This window comes from Ranitomeya imitator, chromosome 2 (assembly GCF_032444005.1).
Source record: "Ranitomeya imitator isolate aRanImi1 chromosome 2, aRanImi1.pri, whole genome shotgun sequence".
Taxonomy (NCBI): Eukaryota; Metazoa; Chordata; class Amphibia; order Anura; family Dendrobatidae; genus Ranitomeya; species Ranitomeya imitator.
This window is the reverse complement of record NC_091283.1, coordinates 837,572,159-837,600,141: the sequence shown is the minus strand read 5'-3', so window position 1 is coordinate 837,600,141 and position 27,983 is coordinate 837,572,159. Positions and strand designations below refer to the sequence as shown.

The 27,983-nt window shown below is 42.7% G+C and overlaps 1 protein-coding gene across 3 annotated transcripts in view; it reads left to right on the top strand.

Moving 5' to 3' along the window:
- The window catches only part of CLCN1 (chloride voltage-gated channel 1), an 80,350-nt gene that overhangs the window by 30,421 nt on the left and 21,946 nt on the right, over positions 1-27,983 (top strand). For all 3 annotated transcript variants that reach the window (XM_069754233.1, XM_069754232.1, XM_069754234.1), the window contains exons 2-14: positions 1,879-2,017; positions 2,108-2,239; positions 2,911-3,039; positions 4,584-4,717; positions 10,455-10,532; positions 12,416-12,494; positions 14,260-14,385; positions 14,820-14,904; positions 14,993-15,094; positions 15,366-15,450; positions 19,474-19,623; positions 21,557-21,626; positions 21,759-21,869. In XM_069754233.1, coding sequence (XP_069610334.1) covers positions 1,879-2,017; positions 2,108-2,239; positions 2,911-3,039; positions 4,584-4,717; positions 10,455-10,532; positions 12,416-12,494; positions 14,260-14,385; positions 14,820-14,904; positions 14,993-15,094; positions 15,366-15,450; positions 19,474-19,623; positions 21,557-21,626; positions 21,759-21,869 — 1,420 coding nt within the window. The remainder of the gene's footprint in view (positions 1-1,878; positions 2,018-2,107; positions 2,240-2,910; positions 3,040-4,583; positions 4,718-10,454; positions 10,533-12,415; positions 12,495-14,259; positions 14,386-14,819; positions 14,905-14,992; positions 15,095-15,365; positions 15,451-19,473; positions 19,624-21,556; positions 21,627-21,758; positions 21,870-27,983) is intronic.

Sequence of the window (27,983 nt, the reverse complement as noted above, 5' to 3'; positions counted from 1 at the left end):
GAGAAGCAGAAGATAAGCAGAAGAGGAGCAGAAGAAATACAGAAGAGGAGCAGAAGAGAAGCAGAAGAGGAGCAGAAGAGAAGCAGAAGAGAAGCAGAAGAGGAGCAGAAGAGGAGCAGAAGAGGAGCAGAAGAGGAGCAGAAGAGGAGCTCAATGTCATGTAACAGCGTAAGCATGAAAATCACATGAGTGATGGAGCAATGTGATAACTGCTGGAACCAGCGAGCAGAGCTGAATCCTGACAGTGAGGATATTACATGCTGTAAGGATCGGCTACAGGGCTTAATTTTATAATTAAAGGGCTCGTCCAGGTTTGAGATGAAAGTCTGCAGTCCCTCTATGTGACCACAGGCAACTGAATTCTCCCAGCGCATGCACTGCACACTTTTAGGAGTCTCCCTTGCACAAGTATGTAATTTGGATACTTCTGGCCACATTTCGACTAGACGTGTCCGGCCTCGCTCAATTCATTTTCATTGAGTGAAGCCACGCATGTCTATTTGGCACATGATCATATGTACAGTGGCGGAAATAAGTATTTGATCCCTTGCTGATTTTGTAAGTTTGCCCCCTGACAAAGACATGAACAGTCTATAATTTTAAGGGTAGGTTAATTTTAACATTGAGAGACAGAATATCAAAAATAAAGTCCGGAAAATCTCATTGTATAAATTATATACATTTATTTGCATTTTGCGGTGAGAAATATATATATATATATATATAAACACACATAGCCACACACACACATACATTTGTATCTATATAAAAATATATATATAGATACATAGCCACACACACACACAGGCATGTATATATATTACATAGTCTCCTTTATTTTGTATATTGCCGTCCCTTATTACACAGTGCCCTCTCTTGTTATGTACAGCACCATCCCTTACATATCGGATTATATAGAGCCATGTCATGCATTCAGTTTTGATGAAGGTCTGATGTAAGACCGAAAACGTTAAACAAACCTTGAATGCAATAATTAAAGGAACTTTATTTCACCACTTCTCTATGCGAGTGCCAAGTTCTTCAATTTGTTCTTTTTTTTCATTGTTATCTATTTAATCCCAACTGCCAAAAAGTAACAGTGTCAGATGCTGCCGATTACGGTAACGATTTCCAGTTTCCAGTCTTAGAGTCAGTAAATGATCATATAGCGGTAACTAATATTGTTTCCCGCTAACATTTGCTACTTGCCCTTTACGTTTTCCGTTGCGTCCAGGCTCATTTATTAAAGCTTTATTCATGAGATGCTTGGAAGGTCAGAATCTGGGGACGGGATATTTGTGGAGATACGTTCTAAGCTCGGGAATACATTTTCTATATAAACCTTCGCTCTATTTCTCCAATGGCTCTAAAATAAAAAATTACGGTAAGTGTAAATGATCTTGATGATAAAATCAAGATCTCGGTTTTCGACTGCAAATAAAGCTGTGTGGTCCAAAACTGCAGTCGTTTGGGCAGATCTACGATAGTCAACCCAATCACCCACCGATCGGCTTCATGTTTGCCGATTGCCTCTTTGGACAGGCTGACCGCTCTTCAGATGCACACAGAACGGTCGGTAATGGATCATTTTGCGCACATAGGTTGTCATTGTTCTCGGCAGCACATGTTTACACAGAGTGATTGATATGCTGCTGAAAACAAGCTTAAGGATCATTTCACCCGACGAACAAGCGTTTTACTCCTCCATCGGTGATTGATTTTTGTGCTTTTTACCTGTGGGCTGGTGACCGGACCCAGGCATAGAGCGATGGGCACCATCCTACTATGGTTGTAGCTCATAGAGCCAGAAAGATTATCTGTTGACCCTTTGAGTTTGCCTTGTAACCCCGATAGGAACCGTCTTGTGTCTCCTAACAGACCTATGGCCACTATACAGAAGAACTTTCTCAATTTGCTCGTAAAGAAGCTGTCAGATTACTACAAGAGAAGCAAAGTGCGAGTGCCAGCGCAACCAAGCCCACTGATGTCCAGAAGAGATGCTATTCCAAGTGTCATGGTGAGCCGTCATCACGAGAGATCATAACATCGGAGCTTTCTCCCGACGTCATGATGATTATTTCATTTTTATTATTACATTTTTTTCCAGTTTGCGCTCAACGGGTGAAGAAATATTTCATCAAAAAGTTGGGAGAAGATTGGATCTTCCTTGTTCTTCTTGGTCTTGTCATGGCGTTGGTGAGCTGGAGCATGGACTATGCCAGTGCCAAGAGTTTACAGGGTAATGCTGGTTTTGTAATTTTCTACAGGATATGAATTATTCTAGAACTTCATATGACTGTGGACTCGATGTGGTTTACATTTCTGATGGATGCAACATAAATATCTAGCTATAATTATGATTGGTACATTAGCGGCTTGCAGTACCTTTTATCACCACTGCACCAGTAGACAAACCTTTTCATAGACTCCAATGCAACAGCGCCACCCGCTATGCAGTCTTTTGCATCTTTCCAGTTACATTGATGTCCTTTCGGTGTAAGATTCGTGGGCATCTTATCACTTGGACGCCATCCTATTAGCAGTATTTATGGGCGGCAGTACCAAGTCCATCCACTCTGGTATAATGGTCACTACCTTTATCCTGATTGGTGTTGTCCCAAAGAATAGTTCTTCAATCTACGACTGATGGGCGTCCTATCATCGGTTTGCAGCGGTATGAAAGGGCAGTTGGTTGAATGTGGCTGACTTGCAGTACCAGGCACAACCACACTGGTTGGAGGTCGCTGTGTCTGGAACTACAGTATAGAAGGCATGGCCTTTTCTTTCTGCTGATGGTTGGAGGTTCTTTAGGACAAGGCATTAATATCAGCCTGGAAAAGAAACCTTAAATATAGTAATAATGTTCTTGTCCCATAACATCTCACCTTATTCCTGTTTTCTTCTTCCCAGCATATAAGTGGATGTATGAAAGAGCTTCTCACAATGTCTGGTACCAGTATATGGCTTGGGTGTCCTACCCTCTCGTCCTTATATTATTTGCCGCAGTCTTTTGCCACTTAGTGTCTCCACAAGCCATAGGTAAGTAGGTGTCATGGTTGGCCTTCAGAAGCCATTGGTCGTCTGCTTCTCTTGGCCCTAATCTTACTGTGTTCTGTATGTATCTTTTCTTATTTAATATCATTATACCACACATAAGTCCTCCTAATTCTTTAATGTTGGTTCCATATTAGCATGTGTCTTACGGAGCCTCCGAAGCATGTAGCATAAACTTCTGGGTCATCTTTGAGGAGCGTTGTGGGCCATCAGGGTAACTGGAGACTGTATCAGCTGTCTCTCGACAGTGAATTTATCATTAAACTCTATCCCGGTGTGAGTCACTTACTCAGCTAAGACTATGGTCACCCATCGAGGCCAGTCTCATCGTGTGTCCCTACATAACCCTCTGTCTCCACCGTGGATCCAACAAACACAAATATCAACAAGTTATCCTGACTAAATCTTAACATTGACTTTCGGCTTCTTCTTCTTTAAAGACATATATGTGAAGAGGAAGCAGACGGGCCACTCATGCCAATTTGATGTTGCTAGTGCTCAGCCATGAGGACTGATACCCAAATATTCCAAAATAGAGCTCCTAACCTCCTCATGTTGTCTCCAAAATTGTCCTTTGTGGTGTCTAAGACTGCTCTATTAGGTAGGGGTGAATGGGACAATCAACAGTTGCCAACCATTTTGCCTATGTGAGCCACAAAAAACATACAGTACAGCTCCTCAGCACTCGAGAGATCGGACACCCAACTACCAAACGTTGACGTCCTATCCTAGCACATCGCTCAACCTGTTTGCCCCATCTCCTTTCAAGGATCCTTGGATCGATTCCCCAAATCCTTTCCACCTCAATATCCTCTAAGTGTCCATAGACTGGCCAAACACGTAAAGCAAAAGTTGGCCAAACATACTGTCTTTGGTTGGCTGTATGTGAGGTTCTCCCAATTTTTTCCTAAGGGAAGAAGAAGTTTTGGTCCTTTGTTCCCATGAGAGATAAGAAGATGCCACAAGGGTAATTGAAAAAATATGTATGATCGGCCGAGCCCAGAGATGGGTGATTATGCCGAAGTCCATATGAACTGTTTGATGACCACTATCTCAAGGGTATAGCAGTGTTTACACGCCATTATGGTCTTTGACCGGTGGAGGACCTCTACTAATCTGAGAGTCCATATCGAGACAACTCCTTATACTATATGTCATCTCATCAATTGCCCATTCGACTTCAATTTTTGCTAAATATTTCACCAAATTATTTTTTTCTAATAGATATTTAATTTATTTTTCCTCTCTTTTGTGCAATCACTGACTGGAGCGCTTCCATGTAAGTATTAGTAGAAATGAGACCCAATCAAAAGAGGAAAACTCTGCAACAAATTGAACCTTTTTAAGCACTAGGATGTTCTGCCTACAAATCTCCTGCTTTCTTGGACCACCGCTGAGCTGGATCATTCCCAATAAATGCTTAAGTGATTGTAAAAGTCTTTAAAAATGGGGAAAAAAAAGTTTTATTAAAGTTTTTGAATCAAGTTAAATTGAGGTTCTCAAACCTTCCTGTTGTTATTTCTTCTAAGGATCCGGCATCCCAGAAATGAAAGTTATTCTCCGAGGTGTCGTACTGAAAGAATACTTGACTCTCAAAGCCTTCGTGGCCAAAGTGATCGGGCTGACGGCCTCTTTGGGGAGTGGGATGCCCCTAGGAAAAGAGGTAAGAGCATTCATGGAGATCACATGGCAAAAACAGGAAAAAAGATTTAAAAGAGATAAAATTTAAAGAATGTTGCAATGACTGAAAAGCAAAGAGATTTAAAGTGGAAATCCTCTGATGTATAATTTTTTTATATATACTTTAGGCCCTTTAATTTTGAGCAAATTGATTGGTGTCCAGGTCCTGAGACCCCCCACTTATCACTCAAAAGACCTCTTAGAAGTCTGTAGCCAGGAAACAGGAGCAGAGTACGGATGCGATAGAAGACCTTTGAATTTATATTGTATCCATCCTCCGCACTTCTAAAAGGTCTTTTCAGAAATCGGTGGTGTTTCAGGACCCAGGATCCCCTCCTCCACTAATCTGCTCAGAATTAAAGTGTCAAAAGGTATAAAAAAAATTAGACAACAGTTTACTTACCCTTTAAGTGGATTTCTCCTTTAAGTCTAATTTGCTTCTCAAACAATGCAACATTTTGGAAATCTTGTCCCTTACAATCAGGACTTGGACACCCACTAATCTGCTCAGAATTAAAGGGCTGAAAAAGTATTTAAAAAATATACGAAAGTGTACTTACTCTTTAAAAAAGTTTCGCTCACATAGGCTTCTCAAAAGAATACATTGGTGGGAGTCTGTGAGTTCGGACCCCCCAGCGATTTCTGGACTCTTATCTGTGTGTTTAGTTTATAGTTTTACTATTCTGATTATCAATAATTCAAGAAACATGAGATAGAGCTAATAATAATGAAATGACTCTGTTTGTCCTGTCCCAATCTTAATTTCTCATTTGTGCTCCAGTGGTGCATGCATATAGAGTGTCATCTTTGTGTTTAGTGTTACTATTTTTCCTTTTTAAGGATTCAAGAAATACAATAGAGCTGATGAAATGACTCTGCTCATTCAGTCCCAGTCCATACAGCAAAGCTAACAAGTGGGCTACAGATAACAGGAGATGTTAGCTTACTGTTTATATATATATATATATATATATATATATATATATATAAAACATACGAAGCTGCATAATGAGCCTGTTCTGTGCATTTAGCTTATAGTGTTACTATTTGGCCTTTACAAGGATTCAAGACATACAATAGAACTCTCATCATGAAATGGCTCTGCTCATCTGTACCAGTCTATACAACAAAGCTGACGAGTGAGCAGCAGATAACAGGAAGAATGGGCTTATTGTATGTGCTCAAGTAATAAGTGTGAAATAAGCAAAATGTCAACATTTTTGTTAATATAAATAATATAGAAAAAAAACAATCAAAATTTGTACAATAGAAATCCATGAATAATGTGTTATTTCCACACATTGTCTTTACCTTCGGATCACATGATGCAATATATGTGGACAGGTCAACACAACAAATGCCTGTGTCCAAAGCAAACATTCAGCAGACGCTCTTGCTCTGGATTTCGACTTCATGATATTTCCATCTATAAATAAGACACTCGGCAGGAGCTCCGTTACTTGATCGGTTGTGATGGGACGGAGAGATGCGCAGGGTGTACTCGGGAGGGATTCCCTATCAGGGGCCACGTTCAGTGAAAATTCTTCTGCAATAATTTAAGCACCAGCTGCCGCCAGTAATGACTGAACGACACAAACCAAAGGGGCTCAACGCAGGAGATAACGCGGCCCTAATATGGTGCCGCCATAGGGATTGTCACCTAGTTTTCCCAAACTCCTGAATGGAAGTATACCAAGTTATCCAGGGAGACATTCCCACTAGCAGAGAACACAATGACTTATATTTACTGGGAATGTCGGAGCCGGGTTACTGGGATTTACCAAGGGAAATGTTATCACTGTACGCTTTCTTTTTTAATTGCATCATAAGCTATAAATTTTGCAGATGATACAACATTGTTAGCAACAAATGTGGATGCAATGAAAGACTTATTGCGGAGTGTCAAGATGGAAAGCTCAAACATGGAACTCATACTCAACACAAAAAAGAAAAAGACATTGACTACTGCCATGTACAACCGGGACCTATTTGATATGGATGGTGACGAACTGGAGGTTGTAACGAGGTTCAACCTACTCAGATCAGTGATCAATCAAAAAGCAGTAACGAAGTCAATAGGAGAATCGCTATGGGCAAATCAACATTGAAATCACTGGACAAAGTCTTCAAATTGAAGAACCGTTCACTGGTGATGAAGACTCGGCTCGTACGTAGTCTGGTCTTTTCTGTGGTGACATATAGATGCGAAAGCTGGGCGATAAAGAGACAAGACAAAAGAAGAATCGACACCTTCAAAATGTGTTGCTGGAGAAGGATGCTATCAATACCATGGATGGGAAGAAGAACAAATAAATCAATTTTGGAACAAATGAAGCCGGACATGTCACTCAAGCAAAGATCACCAAGCTACGACTTGTCTACTTTGGACACATCATACAAAGAGATGAATCACTGGAGAAGACGTCATGGTGAGAAGAATAGAGGAAACAAAGTGAAGAGGAAGACCAGCAATCAGATGACTATATAGTATCTCGATCGTTGTGGAGAAGACCCTGGTGGACCTATCTAGGCTTGTACCAGATCGATCTTCCTACAGAGCGTTCATCCATCAAGTCGCCATGGTTTGAGATCAAGCTGAAGGCTCTTAAAAAAAAATAAAAAATCTATAGCGCAATCACTGTACATATAGGACAGATCGGCACAATCCATAGGTTATTACTAAGGCAACCCATAAGAAGTAGACTCTAGTGGTGAGTGATTGCTCCAAAGTCACCTGTGCTAATGTTATGCTGGACTCTTAGGGCAGTCATGAAAAATATCACGATGTCCAAAAGATTAAGAGCAATTGTGTAGAAAAAAAATGATGTTTCCAGACAGGAAATTGGGACTAAACTGCTACAAAATTGGCAAAACTAATTTTAGTAATCATGTCTAGGGGTAAATTGTTTATCGAAGCTTGAGCCTTCCAATGGTCAAAGCTCTGACCCTGTTATCCACATATACTTGTCAATAGAGTTGAACTATAAGACCCTGGTCTAGCGGTCACATTAGTAGTTCATTGGCGCTGGACCAGTGCACTGCAAACTTTCCACTACCGGCAATTCTTCTGATTAGTAGTCCACTGGGACGTGATGTGTGCGTGCTTCCGCAACATGATGTTGCGGCGGCCAGCTAGTCAGAGGAGGAGTTGGGGATGTTGCAGGATGCCGGGCTCTTTTCCAGCAGACATAGACTGCTGATGTGGCCACTGGACCACGGTCCTGGAAAATTGTTTGCTCAACTCTATTAGCCAAAAAAGGCAGATTTTCCATAAGATAATCCTAGATTTACAATCAAGAGATTTAACGAGCACCAGGTGAGTGCTCTTTTTTGCACCATGGTGAGCTTTGCTATTTGTGTAATCTGGTCACTATAATCCAAGGTTGATGGAGACCAAGTCACACAACTAGCATAGTGTTCCGTAGATCGAACTGAACATATATAAAAATAATCAGACTGAGAAAATCCAGGTAAAAGACAAAAACTGGATCATTTACTGAAATTCATAAAAATAAAGATTTATTAAAGAGACAACACGTTTCAATTTGACTAAGCCTTCCTCATGTGTGAGATACCCGATGAAGGGTACTGACGAAATGTGTTGTGTTTTTAGTAAATCTTTATTTTTTTAAACTCCAGTGAATTATCCATTTTTTGCCTTAGGAAGCACCAGTTACCTGGATTTGTTCCATCTGATTACTCTCTGTAGAAACTCTTCCTAGAAGACTTTTGCACAGCATCCATGTTGGCTGCACCCATCTACCATAGTTCATGAGTAGGTATGAGTGGACCCGTGGAAGTTTGTGTTCAGTCAAACTTTAGACCAAAGTTCAGTTTATGTACTAGACCTTGACCCGAACTTGAACTTTCCCCGAACTTAAACCCCATATAAGTCAAAGGGGACCCAAACTCTGGTGATGTAAAATGGCGATAAAATGGTCGTAGTAAGGACTAGGGCGCTGAAAAAGACAGCAAATGAGGGCAAGAGAAGGGCAAGTGCCCTGCAAACAAGTGTAGATAGGGAAATTACTAAAAATAACATAGAACAATAAAAATATAAAAAATAATCCAATCCAAGTAGAGGTGTGGAGCAGTGCGTTGCATGTGTAGTTTACTGTACTTGTTAATAAATAAATGAATGAATGAATGAATGAATGAAAATAAACGATGTGGGGTCCCCTTATTGTTAATTACCAGGCAAAGAAAAGCAGACTGCTGTGAGCTGGTCTTATTATGCTGGGAAGGGGACAATATCCATAGACCTTGCCAGCCTAGTAATATTGGCTCACAGCTGTCTGCTTTGCCTTAGCTGGTTATTAAAAATACGGGAGACCTCATGTCATTTTTTTGTTGGGTCTCCCATTTTTAAGAACCAGAATAGGCAAAGTAGACAGTTGAGGGCAGGTCCATGGATATTACCCCTTTCCCAACATAACACCAGCTCACAGCTTTCTGCTTTCCATTGGCTGGTTATTAAAAACACAGAGGACCCTATGTCTTTTTTTTTAAATAATTTATTTAGTTTTGTTTACACTGTCCCTTACTAGAACTATCCCTAAGCTAGTCAGAGCACAATGGTGGTGGCACCTGTGATCTAGTAATTATCCAGGGTCAGTCACGGATGGCGCCGGCCAATCAGCCATGTCAATACTTGGCATGTTGGCATGGCTGTGATGGCTGCGGAAATGCCCTCAGCCATAAAGCTTGTTGATTGGCTGCACTGCAGCCTATCAACACATTCTATTGTGTATCCGAACTCCGAACAGTAAAACAGACTTCTCACAGACATTTGGGGGAAGTCCATGTCTGAAGTTCAGCACCAGACACCGGTGGAAACACCGAACTTTACAGTTCAGGTTTGCTCATCCATATCCATGAGTTTTATGGAATTGTGCCCGAACTGCACAACTTCAGGAGATGAAAGGTTTTTCTTTTAATGGTAACATTAATGCTCACCTACCACGTACAGAAAAACGCTACTCTCTCTCATATTATTACATATAGTATATGGAAAAATAACAGCAGTTCATACTTAATGGGGCAGAGCACAATTATTTCATGTGCTTTTGTATAAAATGCGATACATGCACAATCAGCACCTCCATGTGCATCACACGAGTTTTCTGTAGTTTGTCTTTTTTGCATTGCAGAAATTAAGATAATTTTAATAATAATAATAATAATAATTAATAATAATCTTTTTTGGCTTCTCATTTAGCGAGCCGTAGTTTGCCTCACGGGCAAGAATCACTTGGCCACATTGAAATCACATGCTTCTCTTACAAACATGTTTTGAACCTCATCTCCACCAAGTTTTGATTAGCACATTTTACAATATTGATATCAGATAACCAGCTAGAAGGTATGGGGAAACGTCAAGCAAAATTATTCTCTAATTAGACCACAGGGGCTTGTTTCAGAATGGTGCAAAGTGCCACGTGGGGCTCCAACAAACATCTGTGCCCTGGCTAGGGCAGCAACCGATGAAGAAAAGCCAAAATACAATTCTGCTCAGAACTTGAACATGAACGAACTATTGATTAGTTCCTGACTACCAGACCCAGAAGGAGTCTTAGAGCATGACCGATGGTGTCACAGCTGCTCCTAGACTCCGATCTGTTCCTGCCTTTTATACTCCATCAGTGCAAATTATTATTTCATTTAGCAGTCATAATTCTAAAAATGTTATGCTATTAATTCCCCCACTTTTGTTCTTTAAGGGCCCATTTGTGCACATCTCGAGTATCTGTGCGGCCGTCCTGAGCAAATTCATGTCTGTGTTTTGTGGCGTCTACGAGGTAAGGAGCTAAAGTGAACCGAACGCCATGTTTGCCTTTGTGTTGATTGGCACTTTGCCCCCTTTGCCTGGCAATGACTGGCGTGGGCTCCAGGTGCCTTGGCTTTGACTTGGCAGGAGAACGTTTAGAGTGATTTTAGCTGGTACTAATCTTGTGATAATGTGAAACTCTCTTATTAATTATTCTACTTTCCACACGTAAATGATTCATTATGATGACATCCCATTACGTGATGATAATTGAACTAACAGTCAAGAAATGCTGATTTTTTTTTTTGCTTCCATCGAGTTACTCGTTCTCACTCCCCATATCATTTCCACATTTAAGACACTTTCCTCTAAAATAACCCGATCTATAGTAACAGTAACAAGAAATGTAACAAGTTTAATTGTAGATAAAGCTGCTCCTAAACTTTATGCAGGTGTTGTGTTATCGGTTTTTGGTCAGTTATTCCTCCCGACTCCCCCACATAGTTGGACTCAGAAGAGGGACCACACACCTTTGGTAAAATCCAACGTGCCAGGGCCAACTTTCCTCCATATTGGCGTTCATACACTTCAGACAGTTGGACATCCCATCGGAATTGGTGTTTTTGACCCCATGATTGATAATCCAATGAAAAACAGTCATGGCACGCTACATCACATGTGAGATTACAGAGATACTTCTAGGGGAGAATACCACCGGAGTAGGTACACGGGCGAGATAAGGCAGGTGTGGTTTCATAGTACAGAACCATGAAGGATTCATGAACCATTGTATTAGGAAACAAAGAAGAAGGTCTAGAATGTCCACCTGGAAAAATGAAAAAGCTTTCCAAAAAAATTTTGCTCCCCAATACAAATTCAGCTTCCCTGTGGTCCAACTCTTCATATCCCAGAAGATCAATCATCTGTCGATCATCTCTCAAGACAAACTTGGCAGCAAATACTTTTAAAATTTCCACACAGAACAATATCCTCTTCTCCCCTGTACGCTGCCACCACTGCCAATTAATGCCGTGTGCCCCATCCCTTGCATTCTGGAAGGTGAATACCCTTAGGCGAAATCCAATTCCTCCCTAAATGGTTGCTCCATTGGTGATTACTGGACCAGGTTGACGCTTGAATGGGTGTTTAACTTTCCTGTGTCATTTTGGAAAACTCCCCCCAAAAGTTATTTGTGTGCGCCTAAACATATGCAAGTGTAATAGGAAACGGTCGTAGACAGATAAGTCTTCACGCTTACCTGAAAACCAAGTCAGCAAACACTCAGTGGTCTCTTCTTTTCCTTGCACCTTTCAAACACTGGATATGAACCACCTTTGCCCTTAGAATATGAGTTATTCATAGAGTCTGTAAGGTTTTAAAAAATGTCCTTAGATATTCTGATCCATGGTGAAGTGAATCCTTCATGAACTTTGGTGAAGACTTAGTTGGTAGCATTCATGCCGATTGTCCATTGTTGGGAAACCAGGCTGGAACGTGAGACATTGAGGGCTGATCTGCTAACTTTTCCATAATTCAATAGGCACTAGGGATAAAGTTGACAAATTTAGAGAACTTTCCATTCTTTGGACCTTCATGAGATGAGAGTTGAGGTGAATCGGACTACTCGGGTCCCCTGTTGTAGTGATCAAGGAAGGTCCTACATTTATCACCTTTCATATGGATAGGTGATGGATGTTATCAAAGTCTCCATTAAGGGTAACCAGTTCCTTATCTCTAACCTTTAGACTGGAGCTACCCACAAGCCGGAGATTGAAGTTAGTGGCTTCAAATGGAGGTTCTAGCTGTAAATCATTGTGAAATATATCAATTGTTGTATGAAGACGACATGTAATAATAATAAATGCATCTATGAACTGCCTCATCCATTCACATATATGTGACGCCCTTACTCAGGACCCTTTTCGAAGTCTGGATCTTTTGGCCGCTGGCTGTGCTGTGGGGGTTGGATGTTGCTTTGGTGCCCCACTTGGAGGCAAGTGCTGCCGATAAATGTTAACTCTTGTGTTGGCTGTCTTGAGCTCTAAACTTTATCCCCTCTGACTACTTTCTATGTATTATGTCAAACGGAGGCAGCTAAATGAGCAACACAGTGTGATGACGCAATTTGGTAAAACCGCCAAGGTGTATTTCCATTCTACCATGACTCCAAGGAGGTGATTCCAAGTGACATCTGAAGCCCAATCGCAAAGTGGTGCAAACCATGCAATATTCTGCTTTACTCTGTCCACAACCGCACTCCCCAAAATTGGGTTGCAAAATTTTGGTTCTGTCCTTGGAAAGTCTTGATTTTTGACATACTCAGTAGTATTCTGTGTTTTAAGAGTAAGTCATAGAACTGGAATTGGTAGCAGAAATAAGGAAAAGAAGAAAATTAATGGGCTTTGGGTAAATAAGTCGGTAATTAAGACATCATCCTAATGTATTAAGATGCTCATACACTTTAGACGGTTATTCCTCCCGACTCCACCATTAATATGTCTGCTTAGCTCAGCAGAATGCGTGTGGGTTTTCAAAGGGGAGAGCAAAATCTGCAGCTACCATACCTTTTTGGTCTAGAACCTCATATTAACCCTGAAGCAAGGAATGGACATGTTGAATTCCAACATATCCAGTCTTTTTTTTCTTTAGGGCATTGCGGGGAAAAACCAATACTGCCTAAATTGTCATCTTCCTTTCGTCTATGTGTATAAGCACCTTCAGTTTATATTAGAACACCTAGACTGTCACATCACACGTTAACGGTGCTTGGGTTTGGCCAATCATACTGTTGTGTCTCATGTAGATCCCTCCAGGGTGACATTGACTTCATCTCAACCTAACTTCTTCCTCTGTCGTTGCTCCGTGCATCTTGCCTGTGTTTTCTTTAAACTTCCCTGCATACTGTGGTGTTTGGTTTCCACCAAATTGCTTTTCTCTCTTCCCTGAGTTGGAAGGCATCAGCCCTTGGTCACTTGTGTCCAATATCTTCTCCAACCTTGGGAAAGGACTCGGCTGCATGCACAAAGCATTCTATGATAATCAGGCTGTCATGAGATCTTTGCTGATTTTATCTTCTTTTTCTTTCTTCTTTTTTGTTATTTGTGCTTTTGTTTTTCTTTTACCCTTTCTCTGTCTTTATTTTTGTCTTTGTTTTATACCTTCATTGGCCATTTTTGTCCTGTCGTTGTCCCTCCTTCCACTTGTCTCGTTGTATCCATTACCGCATCTCATCTCTTTGTGATCGTCCATATCTCGGTGGTCTTTCTTTCTCTTGGCTGTGTCCTGTGGTCACTCATGGCCTATCAGTAGCAGGCGTATTATTACACTGACGTATTGACTGTGGGATGCGCTGTTGGTGTCGGCTGTTGCTTTGGAACCCCGTTAGGAGGCAAGTCCAATTCTTCTATGTTTGTTGCTGTCCTGTCTGTCTTAGATGAGGTAGACCATCATGACATGGCAGAAGTTTTCATCGGTGGGAAGTTCTGACGCTGAGACCTTCACCAATTGTTGAGCCATTTGACCAATTTCTTGGGACTGTCACTCGGAACCAAATATGACTATACAGAAGGTTTTTGTCCTCTTTCAGCCCCCTTTCTTCCAGCAATCAGTAGGCCACCACCGATCAAAACTTTTGACAAATCAAAGAATTCCATATTCGATAAGTGCCTGAGTGAGTTGTCTATTTCCTTGTCCCATCCTTTGCTCCAGATAACGCATGTGATCATGGTGCTCCCGTGTCACTGTGAATTGTCCTACAGGTGTCTTGTTCAGTATTGAGGTCACATCTTCCTACTTTGCGGTGAGGAACTACTGGCGTGGATTCTTTGCAGCAACATTTAGTGCCTTCATTTTCCGGGTCCTCGCTGTATGGAACAAGGATGCAGGTCGGTTGAGATTATTACCCCAAATATTTAGAAATTTGCCCCCGAACCCACAAACATTATGTACATATAGACAGTAAATTTGAGGAAGTTGAAGGGTGTGTACACTTTTATAACTAGTTTTATTGGTCTTGCCTGGTTGTTTGCTCCAAACAATTCGATGATGGTCCACGTCGCCATGTTTTCCTACCCAGGCTCCAAGGCATCTAAAATATTGAGTAAATCAAGTGTGCAAAAAGTGTTCGGAAAAAAAAAAAAAGGAAAATAAATTTTGCCATTTTGTGTATACAGGTCTGACACAGACCGATACGTATTCATGGTTACAGACGACAAATAATCCATGTGTAGTCGGCTCCTGCAGCAACATTTTCCACCTCTTCTTGCAAACATCTATACATTGAGCTCCATAAGGAATAATAGTTGCTTGTCTATTTCAGTCACCATTACTGCACTTTTCCGCACCAATTTCCGCATGGAGTTCCCCTTTGACCTCCAAGAGTTACCAGCCTTTGCAGTGATCGGGTAAAGTCTCCGACGGGTTTTATTTCCTAGAAACCTTGAGATTTCACAATGACTATAATGATATTTTTGATATTTTTTTTATGTGCAGAATCTGTTGCGGTTTCCTCGGGGCCTTTTTTGTGTTCTTGAATCGACAAGTGGTGCTTGGAATCCGCCAGAACCAAACCCTGAGCAGTTTTCTGAGCCGTTAGTAAGTATAGGACTGATTTTTTTCCAAAATCTATAAAATGCAAACTAGTTTCTGTAATAGATCAGCTCCCATCCATTTATACATGACATGCCGATGTTTGGAAGAAGACCCTCATGGTAACTCCCACCTTTTTTGATATGGTTGTTTTTTTTCTATTTTTCCTACAAAAATGACTTCTGTTTTGAGTACGATCGAAAAATTGGTTATCTAATAATTTATCTGAAGTTTCAAAAATGTTAATTCTGTTCTTGTTTTTCCTTTTGTTCCCAAGTCGCTTCATTTACCCGGCTGTGATAACTTTCTGCATTGCAACTCTTACGTTCCCAAAGGGATTCGGACAGTTCATGGCCGGGGAGGTAAGCCTGCGTCGTACCGGAGAACATAAAAAACAACTAAAGGGGCAATGACTTGTCTCTACCCCTCCGATGACCTGATGTTGACATGACATCGTCTACTTTTTCTGCTTTAAGTTTTCTCTAAGCAAATTTTATTAGGGTTTATCAGGGTTTTAGTAAAGTCTCATTAAAATTTTCTTTAAAAAGTCAAAAATTTAAACTCTTTGACCCCTAACCTTAACCTTCCTCTAAGTGATGGGCATATGGTCTAAATGGACCATCAATGAACATGACGCAAATAAATCTCATCATACATTTATATTGTATTTACTTGAAGTCATGTTGCTCCCAAATTTTTTGAATTAAAAAAAAAAAAAAAAAAAAAATTTCAGATTTTCGGACACCCTATTGGCTCAGTCTGCCAGGAGCCTCATCTGTGAGCGTTGCTGGACAAACAAACAAAAACTTTTCTCATAGGAGGGCTGCCCATTGTTTCAAAGGGAACCATGTAATACTTTATGTCACCTCTGGAGGTGCTGCAGTGAAATTAAACACTTACTGCTAAGTTCCCCGAACGATTGCAGTGAATCATTGTAAGCCCCAAAATCGGGGTACTCTATGATGAGCTCATCATAAGAAGATCCTTTTAAAAAGGAATGTCCTAAGTGATAAAACATTTTAGGTAAAGAAGAACCTGACCATATGCTTTGGATAGCTGAACAGCCAACAGTTATTTTTCTAATTTCTCTTATATACATGTATACTGTAATGTTGCTGCAGTGCAGTATAGCACAACCTCCACCAGAGGATGCTGGTGAGGGAAGAGAGGTTGCACACCCAGCGTAACACCACTGAGCAGCAGCACAAACGCCACCAAGTGGTGAAAAAGTGGTCAGACGAGCCGAGTCAGAAACTGTCAAGACAGGAAGTACCAGAGGTCACAGCAATACACGTGGTCAAATACAAGCCAGAAGTCAAAGCCAGACGGGAGCAGAGATAACCAGATCATCCAATTTATTTGCCAGATAATATGGTTTCCTACTGCAAACAATTAAGGCAAAGTGAGAAGCACATATTCCATATCGGTGATCTCCATCCAGTGGCTCTTCATCGGCACAACTACAACTCCCGAGTGGAGACAGTTCTACGTCTCAGAGTTGGAGGCTGGAGATCCCTACGACTATGTGTGCACATAATGCTCGGTCAGGGTCGGCTCTAGGCTTTCGTGGGCTCCTGGTGAAAGAGTCTCAGTGGGCCCTTTAACACATACCATGATTCATGATGCAGAGATATGATATCAGTCTACGACATGACCGATGGCCTTCTGGACAGACAATGGCCCAGTGTCAGCCATTGTTAAAGAGCGTTCATATAGAAATTCCAAGCCATGATTGCCTGAAAAGTGAGAATGGGACAGCTAATCAGACACCATCTGATGTGTAAGGGCAGCTTACTGGCACCGCTGTGTGACTCTGCTCCACTTGGTGCCTACTGTGAACTGATTGAGGCCACAGCTATAAAGGATCCTGATCCCTGGCTGGATCTCCATGGGGTAGAGCTGCAGGGCAGAGGACCATGCTGGAAGTAGGGCTGTAGGGGTAACATGTCATCTGGGGGCAAATGAAAAACTTTCCTGCAAACAAGACACAACACAACCAGTGCATATGTAGGATGCTAGCAGGTGCATAGGATGCAGTGACACACAGGAGGCAGAACAAGGGTTAACAGGTCCTTTATGTATAGGAACAGTAATGGTACAAGCAGGGGGGTAAGGAATATGACTGGAGGATAGGGGGAAAGTCAAATGCAATAGAATGTAACAGGTTAACTTATCACTCTGTGCGCTGGAGAAAGGTGGCAGGAAGATCCCATGATGGCGCCTCAGGTGGCACGAGATGTCGCCGATCTGGTCCCGCAGATGGGCGATGCACTTTCTGCTTGCGACGACGAATCCTCCGGGTTCTTCAGCACGCGGTCTCCTGAAACGTGCACACAGTGAGGCAGAAGTGATGGTCGGAAGCACAGAAGTAGCAGAGAGCTCAGTGAGCAAGGCCGCAGTAGGAGCACACAATCCAGCGGGCACAGCCACAGGCACGGGCCAGTCCTCAACAGACACCGCAAGGATGGGACTAAGCGGTCCGTACTCTATCCTGGTCACTACCCGGTGAGGAATTCTCTCTGGGCTGAGGGTAGGAAGCATCGGCAGTCCGGCTAGCTGGGGGTATAGGCACAGCTAGCGGGCGTGGGTCCGTGAAGAGGGATTTAACCGTCTTACTACTCACAAGCTCGGTCCCCGCCAAGTGTCCTGTCTTCCCGCTCAAACTGCTATTTAAGTCTGACCTGCCCCCATCAGTCTGGTGCCCTGTACTGCTCCGGTCAGCAATTTTTTCCCCCTACAACACTGGTGACAGCCCCGACGGTTCCGGCCCTGATACACAGGAGAGACCATCAACTTGGTTCTCCTCCCTACACATACAAAATACATGCTGCCACCAGGCTTAGGGCACATTCCCAATGTTGGTGCACACTGGTCGCCTCACTTGGGTCTGTATACAGCTTTTTCTTCACCTCTACCAACAATTGTTGGATTGGGTTAAGGTCCGGGGACAGTGGGGACAATCCAGCACCTCTACTTCATTGTCACTAATCCATTTCTTTTTCAATCTCTATGTATGCTTCGTGTCATTGTCCTGTTGGAACCCAATGTCATCCTTTTCATGCCCATAGTACTCGAATGTACAAAGTAACTCATCTTGTAGGATACTCACCTATAGTTCAGCATTGAGACTATCAAGTATTCAGCGCCTTTGGCTGTGAAACAACCCCATATCATCAGACGTCCTCCATCGAACATGACTGTTACTTCAATTTCTCGCTCCGTTAGCCCCTTTTTACCTTTAAGCATACCCATTTGCACCCACCAGAGCCATCTATTAACTTTCCTCTCATTGCTATAAATCCCTCGTTTTCAATCTTCCACTTTTCATACTTGTTTGAAGACTTGAGCCGACTCTTCTTTTGATGATACTGAAGTTGAGGCTTCTTCACCTTTTTTCTGGCCACCATTCCAGACTTGTGTAATGTGCTTCCATGGACATCTGTGATCTCACTATTATGAAGCATACGAGTCTCCTCCACTGTCGTGTTTGTAGCACCAAAACTGATAGACCTTGTGCTGAGCCGACTTGTTGACTCTGATATTTTGCCACCTCTTGGCTTCTGAATGGACGGACTTCATTTCGTATTCTTCCAGCTGTCCTGGCGCTCACATGATACAGCTTGGCAATTTTCTTGGATAATAGACCGCTATCGATGAGCTGGATGATGCTGTTTCTCTTTTCTTGGGAAATCAAATTCATGGCTACTCCTCGATTCGAACCAGTGACCCCTCACTTGGGAATCAGCCTAATAACACATTGAGCTATTAGGGAATGTGAGAACAGGTTGTAATTTGTAGTATTCAGGAATAAAATATTCTTCCAGCACCAGGAGCAAAACAACAACAATGCAGCAACTTGACGAGAATCTGCATAACTAATCATATGCTAAATAGTCACAAGTCACATTTATGTATGTGATATCCATGATGATTGTCTATAAAATGATGGTTGTCTCACGTTAGAAGCAGAAGTGGACGGTGAGATATGGAGCCTGAAACATACCCTTTTGCTCCTCGCTATAGATGCCGATAGTGGGCGGTAAGTGGGCTCCCCCGTTTGTCCAGGGTCCCGGCACTTGCCTGGGTGTGTCAGGTGGTGACGGCGGCCCTGGGCTCTGTCTATCTTCATGCTAAGGATCTGCAAAGTACAGATACATCTCCACCATAAACTGGAAAATGTATCATGGAAAGGCCTCGCGTAACCAAACGACACCTTTCTCCTTCCCACCCAATGAGTCTCTCTTACTTAATACCCAACCACTGGTTGATACATTACTTTCATTGTCTTTCGTAAGAACTAATAGACCAGCGCACATTGTCCATCTATCCTTTGTCTTGCTCTTGATCCCACTAACTCTCTGTTTTTTTCTCTGATGGTCTCGCAGATTATGCCCCGGGAGAGCATCAATGTGCTATTCGATAACTACACCTGGACCAAGGAAGAGGGTAATACCTCAGCACTGAGACACAGGAACGCCTTCATCAACGATACTGTCAGCGTCTTCGTCACTTTGCCTCTGTTCTTCGTCATGAAGGTAATGTCCACAAGGAAGTAAGACTTGTGATTCTCACATTCTTCACGTGCAAACTCACATGGGCGTGAAGAAAATATCGGTTAGCTCATTCTTGGCCAACATGGTTGACATCAACTGTAGATGTTTCCTAATTTGTATTGTGCACTGCTGACAAACTGGCAGCCACGGTGAGGCGATGAGCTGTGGAGGTGATTGCAAAAGCACCGGATCTGTTCATTTGCAAGAACCGGTCATTATCCTGTGGCATCTCCAATCCCCATTGCCACGATCAATAGCGGCCATGCCACCATAGTGGTCTTAAAAAAATTAGTTAAAATAGTTGTAGAAAATAAGTAAAAAGGCAGTGTAAGTCAAAGTAGTTTTTGAAGGGCAGTACGGTGGCGCAGTGGTTAGCACTGCAGCCTTGCAGCGCTGGGGTCCTGGGTTCTAATCCCACCCAGGACAACATCTGCAAAGAGTTTGTATGTTCTCTCCGTGTTTGCGTGGGTTTCCTCCGGGCACTCCGGTTTCCTCCCACATTCCAAAGACATACTGATAGGGATTCTAGATTGTGAGCCCCATCGGGGACAGTGATGATAATGTGTGCAAAACTGTAAAGCGCTGCGGAATATGTTAGCGCTATATAAAAATAAAGATTATTATTATTATTTGAAGGTTTTTCCAGAAGTTGTGATAGAATAGTCAATAGTCACTTATGTCTTCAATCCTCTGCTGCTCCAACATTGCTTCTCCGGTGGTCCCTGCTGCCACTGAAATTGATGGCGTCCTATCCATCAATCACCACATGACTGATCACTGCCCTCAGCAGTGGGGTTTTCATGTATGACATATGACCACCGAGACCAGTGATGGACCCCATGGGTGGCATTACTGCCAAAACCGGCACTTCGGGGGCGGAAGATGCAAGGATAAGTATTTTGTAACATTCCCTGTTCTGTCTCAGGAATTGATAATTTATTTCATTATTCACCACCCCTCCCCCCCCCCCCACTTATCTCCCCTTTAAAAATTCCCAACCTTACAGAATATAGCAACAAAAAAAGTTACCGGTATTCTACATCAATAGAAAACTAAAAAATCATGACTTTCAGACTTCGGAAGCAAAAAACAAAAGAAGTTGCAGCATACATAAAGGGATATGTCCATCTTGTACACTTATGGTACAGCCACAGGACGGATAAATTGCTCGGCAATTTTCAAGAATACAATGCCAATCAATGGAGAAGGCAGCGAAAGCGGGCAGCACCTCCCCCCATACTTGAGAGGTGCTCCAAATGGGGGCCCAGACGTAAGACGTAAGTTTAAGGTTAGCAAAAGAGATAGGGTTAGGTTTAGGATTAGGGATAGAGTTAGGGCTAAGAATGGAGTTACAGATAGGGCTAGTGTGATAAAATGGCCACATAAAAAAATAGTAAAAAAATCAAATGTGGAAAAAAACATAAAAATTTATAACTATTTATTTCTTAAATTTTATGCCCGATTTCAACAGGTAGGTGAAAAAAAAGAGGGTCAAAAGGCAAGTTTGAAATATGTCAGTCTTTCCTTAAAATACAATCCATATGCTTGTGTGATACTAGACTGGTGAAAGTCACTCCGGAGCGCTACTGGTCCATGGTTAAGTGGTTACAAAATATTCAGCAATCCTTGCCCCGGGTGCTGGTAGCCACGCTGTGCCGCTGCGTTGTTCATATAGCGAACTCTTGTTATCACCAGACTTTGTCTTAAGTAATAAATCTTCTCAAATCCAACCTGAAGTCATCTCTGGTCGCAGCCAAAAATTGGTCATTGACATGCGAGGACGGTCTCTGTTTCCAGCCCCCGAGGACCTACATTCAGATGTCACGTTTTGCACATATTCGTTACATTTCTCGACTTTGTTACTGATTACCGGCCGGTTATTGACATTGTTCTTTTGCTTCTGTTTCTTTTCCAGTTCATGATGTCGGTCGTCGCTACCACAATGCCGATACCCTGCGGGGCCTTCATGCCGGTGTTTATATTAGGTGAGTTGTGTAGAAGATGATGGCTTCAGCCAGACGTTGATTTCCCTGCCGACCTCTCATCTCACCATAGATTAATATCTCAATGATGAGCTCTCGAGCGCTCTACTGCATCACATGTCGCCTTCTCTCTAGGGGCCGCCTTCGGGAGAATCGTCGGAGAGTTGATGGCCTATCTCTTTCCCGATGGAATCCTTTTTGATGGGATTGTCTACAAAATATTACCAGGGGGCTACGCCGTGATCGGTGACTATCTCCTGACTGATAGACGTTCTCCAGCTTTATAGTTTGCAGTCTGATTGGATAATAACTAACCTGTAACTAATGTCACATTCATGTTATTAATAGACAAATAACTGACCCGAATCACAGATTATCTGTAGAGAGAACCTGAGAAAAATCATCACAGAAAGATCTATTCACCGTACATACGGTATATACTGCATCCCAGACAGTGGCATGGGCCCTTGTAGCATTCTAAATCCTATAAAGACATATGTGGGGCCTCCCTCATAATTATGTCCCCCATCCTGGGCCCTTCCACTAATATATCCTCCTTCCTGATCCCTTCCAGTAATATATGTCCCCCCATCCTGGGCCTTTCCACTAATATATCCTCCTTCTTGGACCCTTCCAGTAATATGTCCCCCATCCTGGGCCCTTCCACTAATATATCCTCCTTCTTGGACCCTTCCAGAAATATATGTCCCCTATCTTGGCAAAGAGGCCTACGGCTGACTTCAGCGTGCAAGCGACGGTCAGCACATGTTGTCACTGCCATGTGCTGCCTGCATGATGAGATCAGCGGCAGGCTTCTGATTTACTGGCAACATGTATTGTGGAGCAGGGACCTGGCAGATCTCTGTGCATCTAAGGTAAATGGACGTTCTCGGATGCACATCCAACTGACATAAGCACTGGCGTTGGCGGCCCCCTTCCCGATCCCATATCTATTATGTAATTATTATCGTTCCATCTATTTCATATCTATGTATAATATTCACAGTATCTATCTATTATCTATCATCTATCTATTATCTATCTATTATCTATCTATTATCTATCATCTATCTATTATCTATCTATTATCTATTATCTATTTATCATCTATCTATTATCTATCAATTATCTATCTATCTATTTATCATCTATCTATTATCTATTATCTATCTATTATCTATCATCTATATATTATCTATCATCTATCTATTATCTATCATCTATCTATTATCGATATATTATCTATTTATCATCTATTATTTATCTATTATCTACAGTATTTATTATCTATCATCTATCTATTATCGATATATTATCTATTTATCATCTATTATTTATCTATTATCTACAGTATTTATTATCTATCATCTATGTATTATCTATCTATCTAGTATCCATCTATCTATCTATTATCTATCTATCTATCAATCATCTATCTATCTATTATCTATTTATCTATCTATCTATTATCTATTTATCTATCTATTATCTATCTATTATCTATATATCTATCTATCTATCTATCTATCATCTATCTAATTATCTATCATCTTTCTATCTATTATCTAACTATTTATCTATCTAGAATTCCAAAAAAGAGGCAGCACTCCATTGTTTCAGTGGAAAAATGTGCAGGATTTTAATCAACCCACATGTCTGGGCGACGTTTCGGCTACAAATGAGCCTTTCTCAAGCCAGGGGCTCATTTGTAGCTGAAACGTCTGTTATGCCAGGCAATTCAGTAACACAATGTACATAGCGGTCAGAGCACATACAGTGATCTGACAATTACCCAAAATAATAGAACGAGCTCTGAGACGTGGAAACTCTGTAGACCGCAATTCCTGATCCTCTCCAAACAACACTAGAGGCAGCCGTGGATTGCGCCTAACTCTGCCTATGCAACTCGGCACAGCCTGAGAAACAAACTAGCCTGAAGATAGAAAAATAAGCCTACCTTGCCTCAGAGAAATACCCCAAAGGAAAAGGCAGGCCCCCACATATAATGACTGTGAGTAAGATGAAAAGACAAACGTAGGGATGAAATAGATTCAGCAAAGTGAGGCCCGATATTCTAGACAGAACGAGGATAGGAAAGATAACTTTGCGGTCTACACAAAACCCTAAAGAAAACCACGCAAAGGGGGCAAAAAGACCCTCTGTACCGAACTAACGGCACGGAGGTACACCCTTTGCGTCCCAGAGCTTCCAGCAAAACAAATAGACAAGCTGGACAGAAAACTAGCAACAAATAGCAAAGAAGCACTTAGCTATGCAGAGCAGCAGGCCACAGGAATGATCCAGAGAAACACAAGTCCAACACTGGAACATTGACAGGAAGCATGGATCAAAGCATCAGGTGGAGTTAAGTAGAGAAGCAGCTAACGACCTCACCAGATCACCTGAGGGAGGAAACTCAGAAGCTGCAGTACCACTTTTCTCCACAAACGGAAGCTCCCAGAGAGAATCAGCCGAAGTACGACTTGTGACCACAGGAGTGAACTCTGCCACAGAATTCACAACAGTACCCCCCCCTTGAGGAGGGGTCACCGAACCCTCACCAGAGCCCCCAGGCCGACCAGGATGAGCCACATGAAAGGCACAAACAAGATCGGGAGCATGGACATCAGAGGCAAAAACCCAGGAATTATCTTCCTGAGCATAACCCTTCCATTTAACCAGATACTGGAGTTTCCGTCTTGAAACACGAGAATCCAAAATCTTCTCCACAATATACTCCAATTCCCCCTCCACCAAAACCGGGGCAGGAGGCTCAACAGATGGGACCATAGGTGCCACGTATCTCCGCAACAATGACCTATGGAATACGTTATGTATGGAAAAAGAATCTGGAAGGGTCAGACGAAAAGACACAGGATTAAGAACCTCAGAAATCCTATACGGACCAATAAAACGAGGTTTAAACTTAGGAGAGGAAACCTTCATAGGAATATGACGAGAAGATAACCAAACCAGATCCCCAACACGAAGTCGGGGACCCACACGGCGTCTGCGATTAGCGAAAAGTTGAGCCTTCTCCTGGGACAAGGTCAAATTGTCCACTACCTGAGTCCAAATCTGCGCAACCTGTCCACCACAGTATCCACACCAGGACAGTCCGAAGACTCAACCTGTCCTGAAGAGAAACGAGGATGGAACCCAGAATTGCAGAAAAATGGCGAAACCAAGGTAGCCGAGCTGGCCCGATTATTAAGGGCGAACTCAGCCAAAGGCAAAAAGGACACCCAGTCATCCTGATCAGCAGAAACAAAGCATCTCAGATATGTTTCCAAGGTCTGATTGGTTCCTTACGGTCTGGCCATTAGTCTGAGGATGGGAAGCCGAGGAAAAAGACAAGTCAATGCCCATCCTACCACAAAAGGCTCGCCAAAACCTCGAAACAAACTGGGAACCTCTGTCAGAAACAATATTCTCTGGAATGCCATGCAAACGAACCACATGCTGGAAGAATAAAGGCACCAAATCAGAAGAGGAAGGCAATTTAGACAAGGGTACCAGATGGACCATCTTAGAAAAGTGATCACAGACCACCCAAATGACTGACATCCTTTGAGAAACGGGAAGGTCAGAAATAAAATCCATAGAGATGTGTGTCCAAGGCCTCTTCGGGACCGGCAAGGGCAAAAGCAACCCACTGGCACGAGAACAGCAGGGCTTAGCCCTAGCACAAATCCCACAGGACTGCACAAAAGTACGCACATCCCGCGACAGAGAGGGCCACCAAAAGGATCTAGCCACTAACTCTCTGGTACCAAAGATTCCAGGATGACCAGCCAACACCGAACAATGAAGTTCAGAGATAACTCTATTCGTCCACCTATCAGGGACAAACAGTTTCTCCGCTGGGCAACGATCAGGTTTATTAGCCTGAAATTTTTGCAGCACCCGCCGCAAATCAGGGGAGATGGCAGACACAATTACTCCTTCCTTGAGGATACCCGCCGGCTCAGACAAACCCGGAGAGTCGGGCACAAAACTCCTAGACAGAGCATCCGCCTTCACATTTTTAGAGCCCGGAAGGTATGAAATCACAAAGTCAAAACGGGCAAAAAACAACGACCAACGAGCTTGTCTAGGATTCAAGCGCCTGGCAGACTCGAGATAAGTCAAGTTCTTATGATCAGTCAATACCACCACGCGATGCTTAGCTCCTTCAAGCCAATGACGCCACTCCTCGAATGCCCACTTCATGGCCAGCAACTCTCGGTTGCCCACATCATAATTTCGCTCAGCAGGCGAAAACTTCCTGGAAAAGAAAGCGCATGGTTTCATCACTGAGCAACCAGAACCTCTCTGTGACAAAACAGCCCCTGCTCCAATCTCAGAAGCATCAACCTCGACCTGGAACGGAAGAGAAACATCTGGTTGACACAACACAGGGGCAGAAGAAAAACGACGCTTCAACTCTTGAAAAGCTTCCACAGCAGCAGAAGACCAATTGACCAAATCAGCACCCTTCTTGGTCAAATCGGTCAATGGTTTGGCAACACTAGAAAAATTGCAGATGAAGCGACGATAAAAATTAGCAAAGCCCAGGAACTTTTGCAGACTTTTCAGAGATGTCGGCTGAGTCCAATCATGGATGGCTTGGACCTTAACCGGATCCATCTCGATAGTAGAAGGGGAAAAGATGAACCCCCAAAATGAAACCTTCTGCACACCAAAGAGACACTTTGATCCCTTCACAAACAAAGAATTAGCACGCAGGACCTGAAAAACCGTTCTGACCTGCTTCACATGAGACTCCCAATCATCCGAGAAGATCAAAATGTCATCCAAGTACACAATCAGGAATTTATCCAGGTACTCACGGAAGATGTCATGCATAAAGGATTGAAACACTGATGGAGCATTGGCAAGTCCGAACGGCATCACTAGATACTCAAAATGACCCTCGGGCGTATTAAATGCAGTTTTCCATTCATCGCCTTGCCTGATTCTCACCAGATTATACGCACCACGAAGATCTATCTTAGTGAACCAACTAGCCCCCTTAATCCGAGCAAACAAATCAGATAACAATGGCAAGGGGTACTGAAATTTAACAGTGATCTTATTAAAAAGGCGGTAATCTATATACGGTCTCAGCGAACCATCCTTCTTGGCCACAAAAAAGAACCCTGCTCCTAATGGCGACGATGACGGGCGAATATGCCCCTTCTCCAGGGATTCCTTCACATAACTGCGAATAGCGGTGTGCTCAGGCACGGATAAATTAAACAGTCGACCTTTTGGGAATTTACTACCAGGAATCAAATTGATAGCACAATCACAATCCCTATGCGGAGGCAGGGCATCGGACTTGGGCTCATCAAATACATCCCGGTAATCAGACAAGAACTCTGGAACCTCAGAAGGGGTGGATGACGAAATTGACAGAAATGGAACATCACCATGTACCCCCTGACAACCCCAGCTGGACACCAACATGGAATTCCAATCCAATACTGGATTATGGGCTTGTAGCCATGGCAACCCCAACACGACCACATCATGCAGATTATGCAACACCAGAAAGCGAATAACCTCCTGATGCGCAGGAGCCATGCACATGGTCAGCTGGGTCCAGTACTGAGGCTTATTCTTGGCCAAAGGCGTAGCATCAATTCCTCTCAATGGAATAGGACACTGCAAGGGCTCCAATAAAAACCCACAACGTTTAGCATAATCCAAGTCCATCAAATTCAGGGCAGCGCCTGAATCCACAAACGCCATGACAGAATACGACGACAAGGAGCATATCAAGGTAACGGACAGAAGAAATTTTGACTGTACCGTACCAATGGTAGCAGACCTAGCGAACCACTTAGTGCGCTTAGGACAATCAGAGATAGCATGAGTGGGATCACCACAGTAGAAACACAGCCCATTCAGACGTCTGTGTTCTTGCCGTTCAACTCTGGTCATAGTCCTATCGCACTGCATAGGCTCAGGTTTAATCTCAGGTAATCCCGCCAAATGGTGCACAGATTTACGCTCACGCAAGCGTCGACTGATCTGAATGGCCAAAGACATAATAATAATAATAATTTTATTTATATAGCGCCAACATATTCCGCAGCGCTTTACAAATTATAGAGGGGACTTGTACATAGACATAGACTCATTCAAACCAGCGGGCATAGGAAATCCCACCATGACATCCTTAATGGCTTCAGAGAGACCCTTTCTGAAAATGGCTGCAAGCGCAGATTCATTCCATTGAGTGAGCACGGACCATTTTCTAAATTTCTGACAATATACCTCTATCTCATCCTGAGCCTGACAAAGAGCCAGCAAATTTTTTTCTGCCTGATCCACTGAATTAGGCTCATCGTACAGCAATCCGAGCGCCAGGAA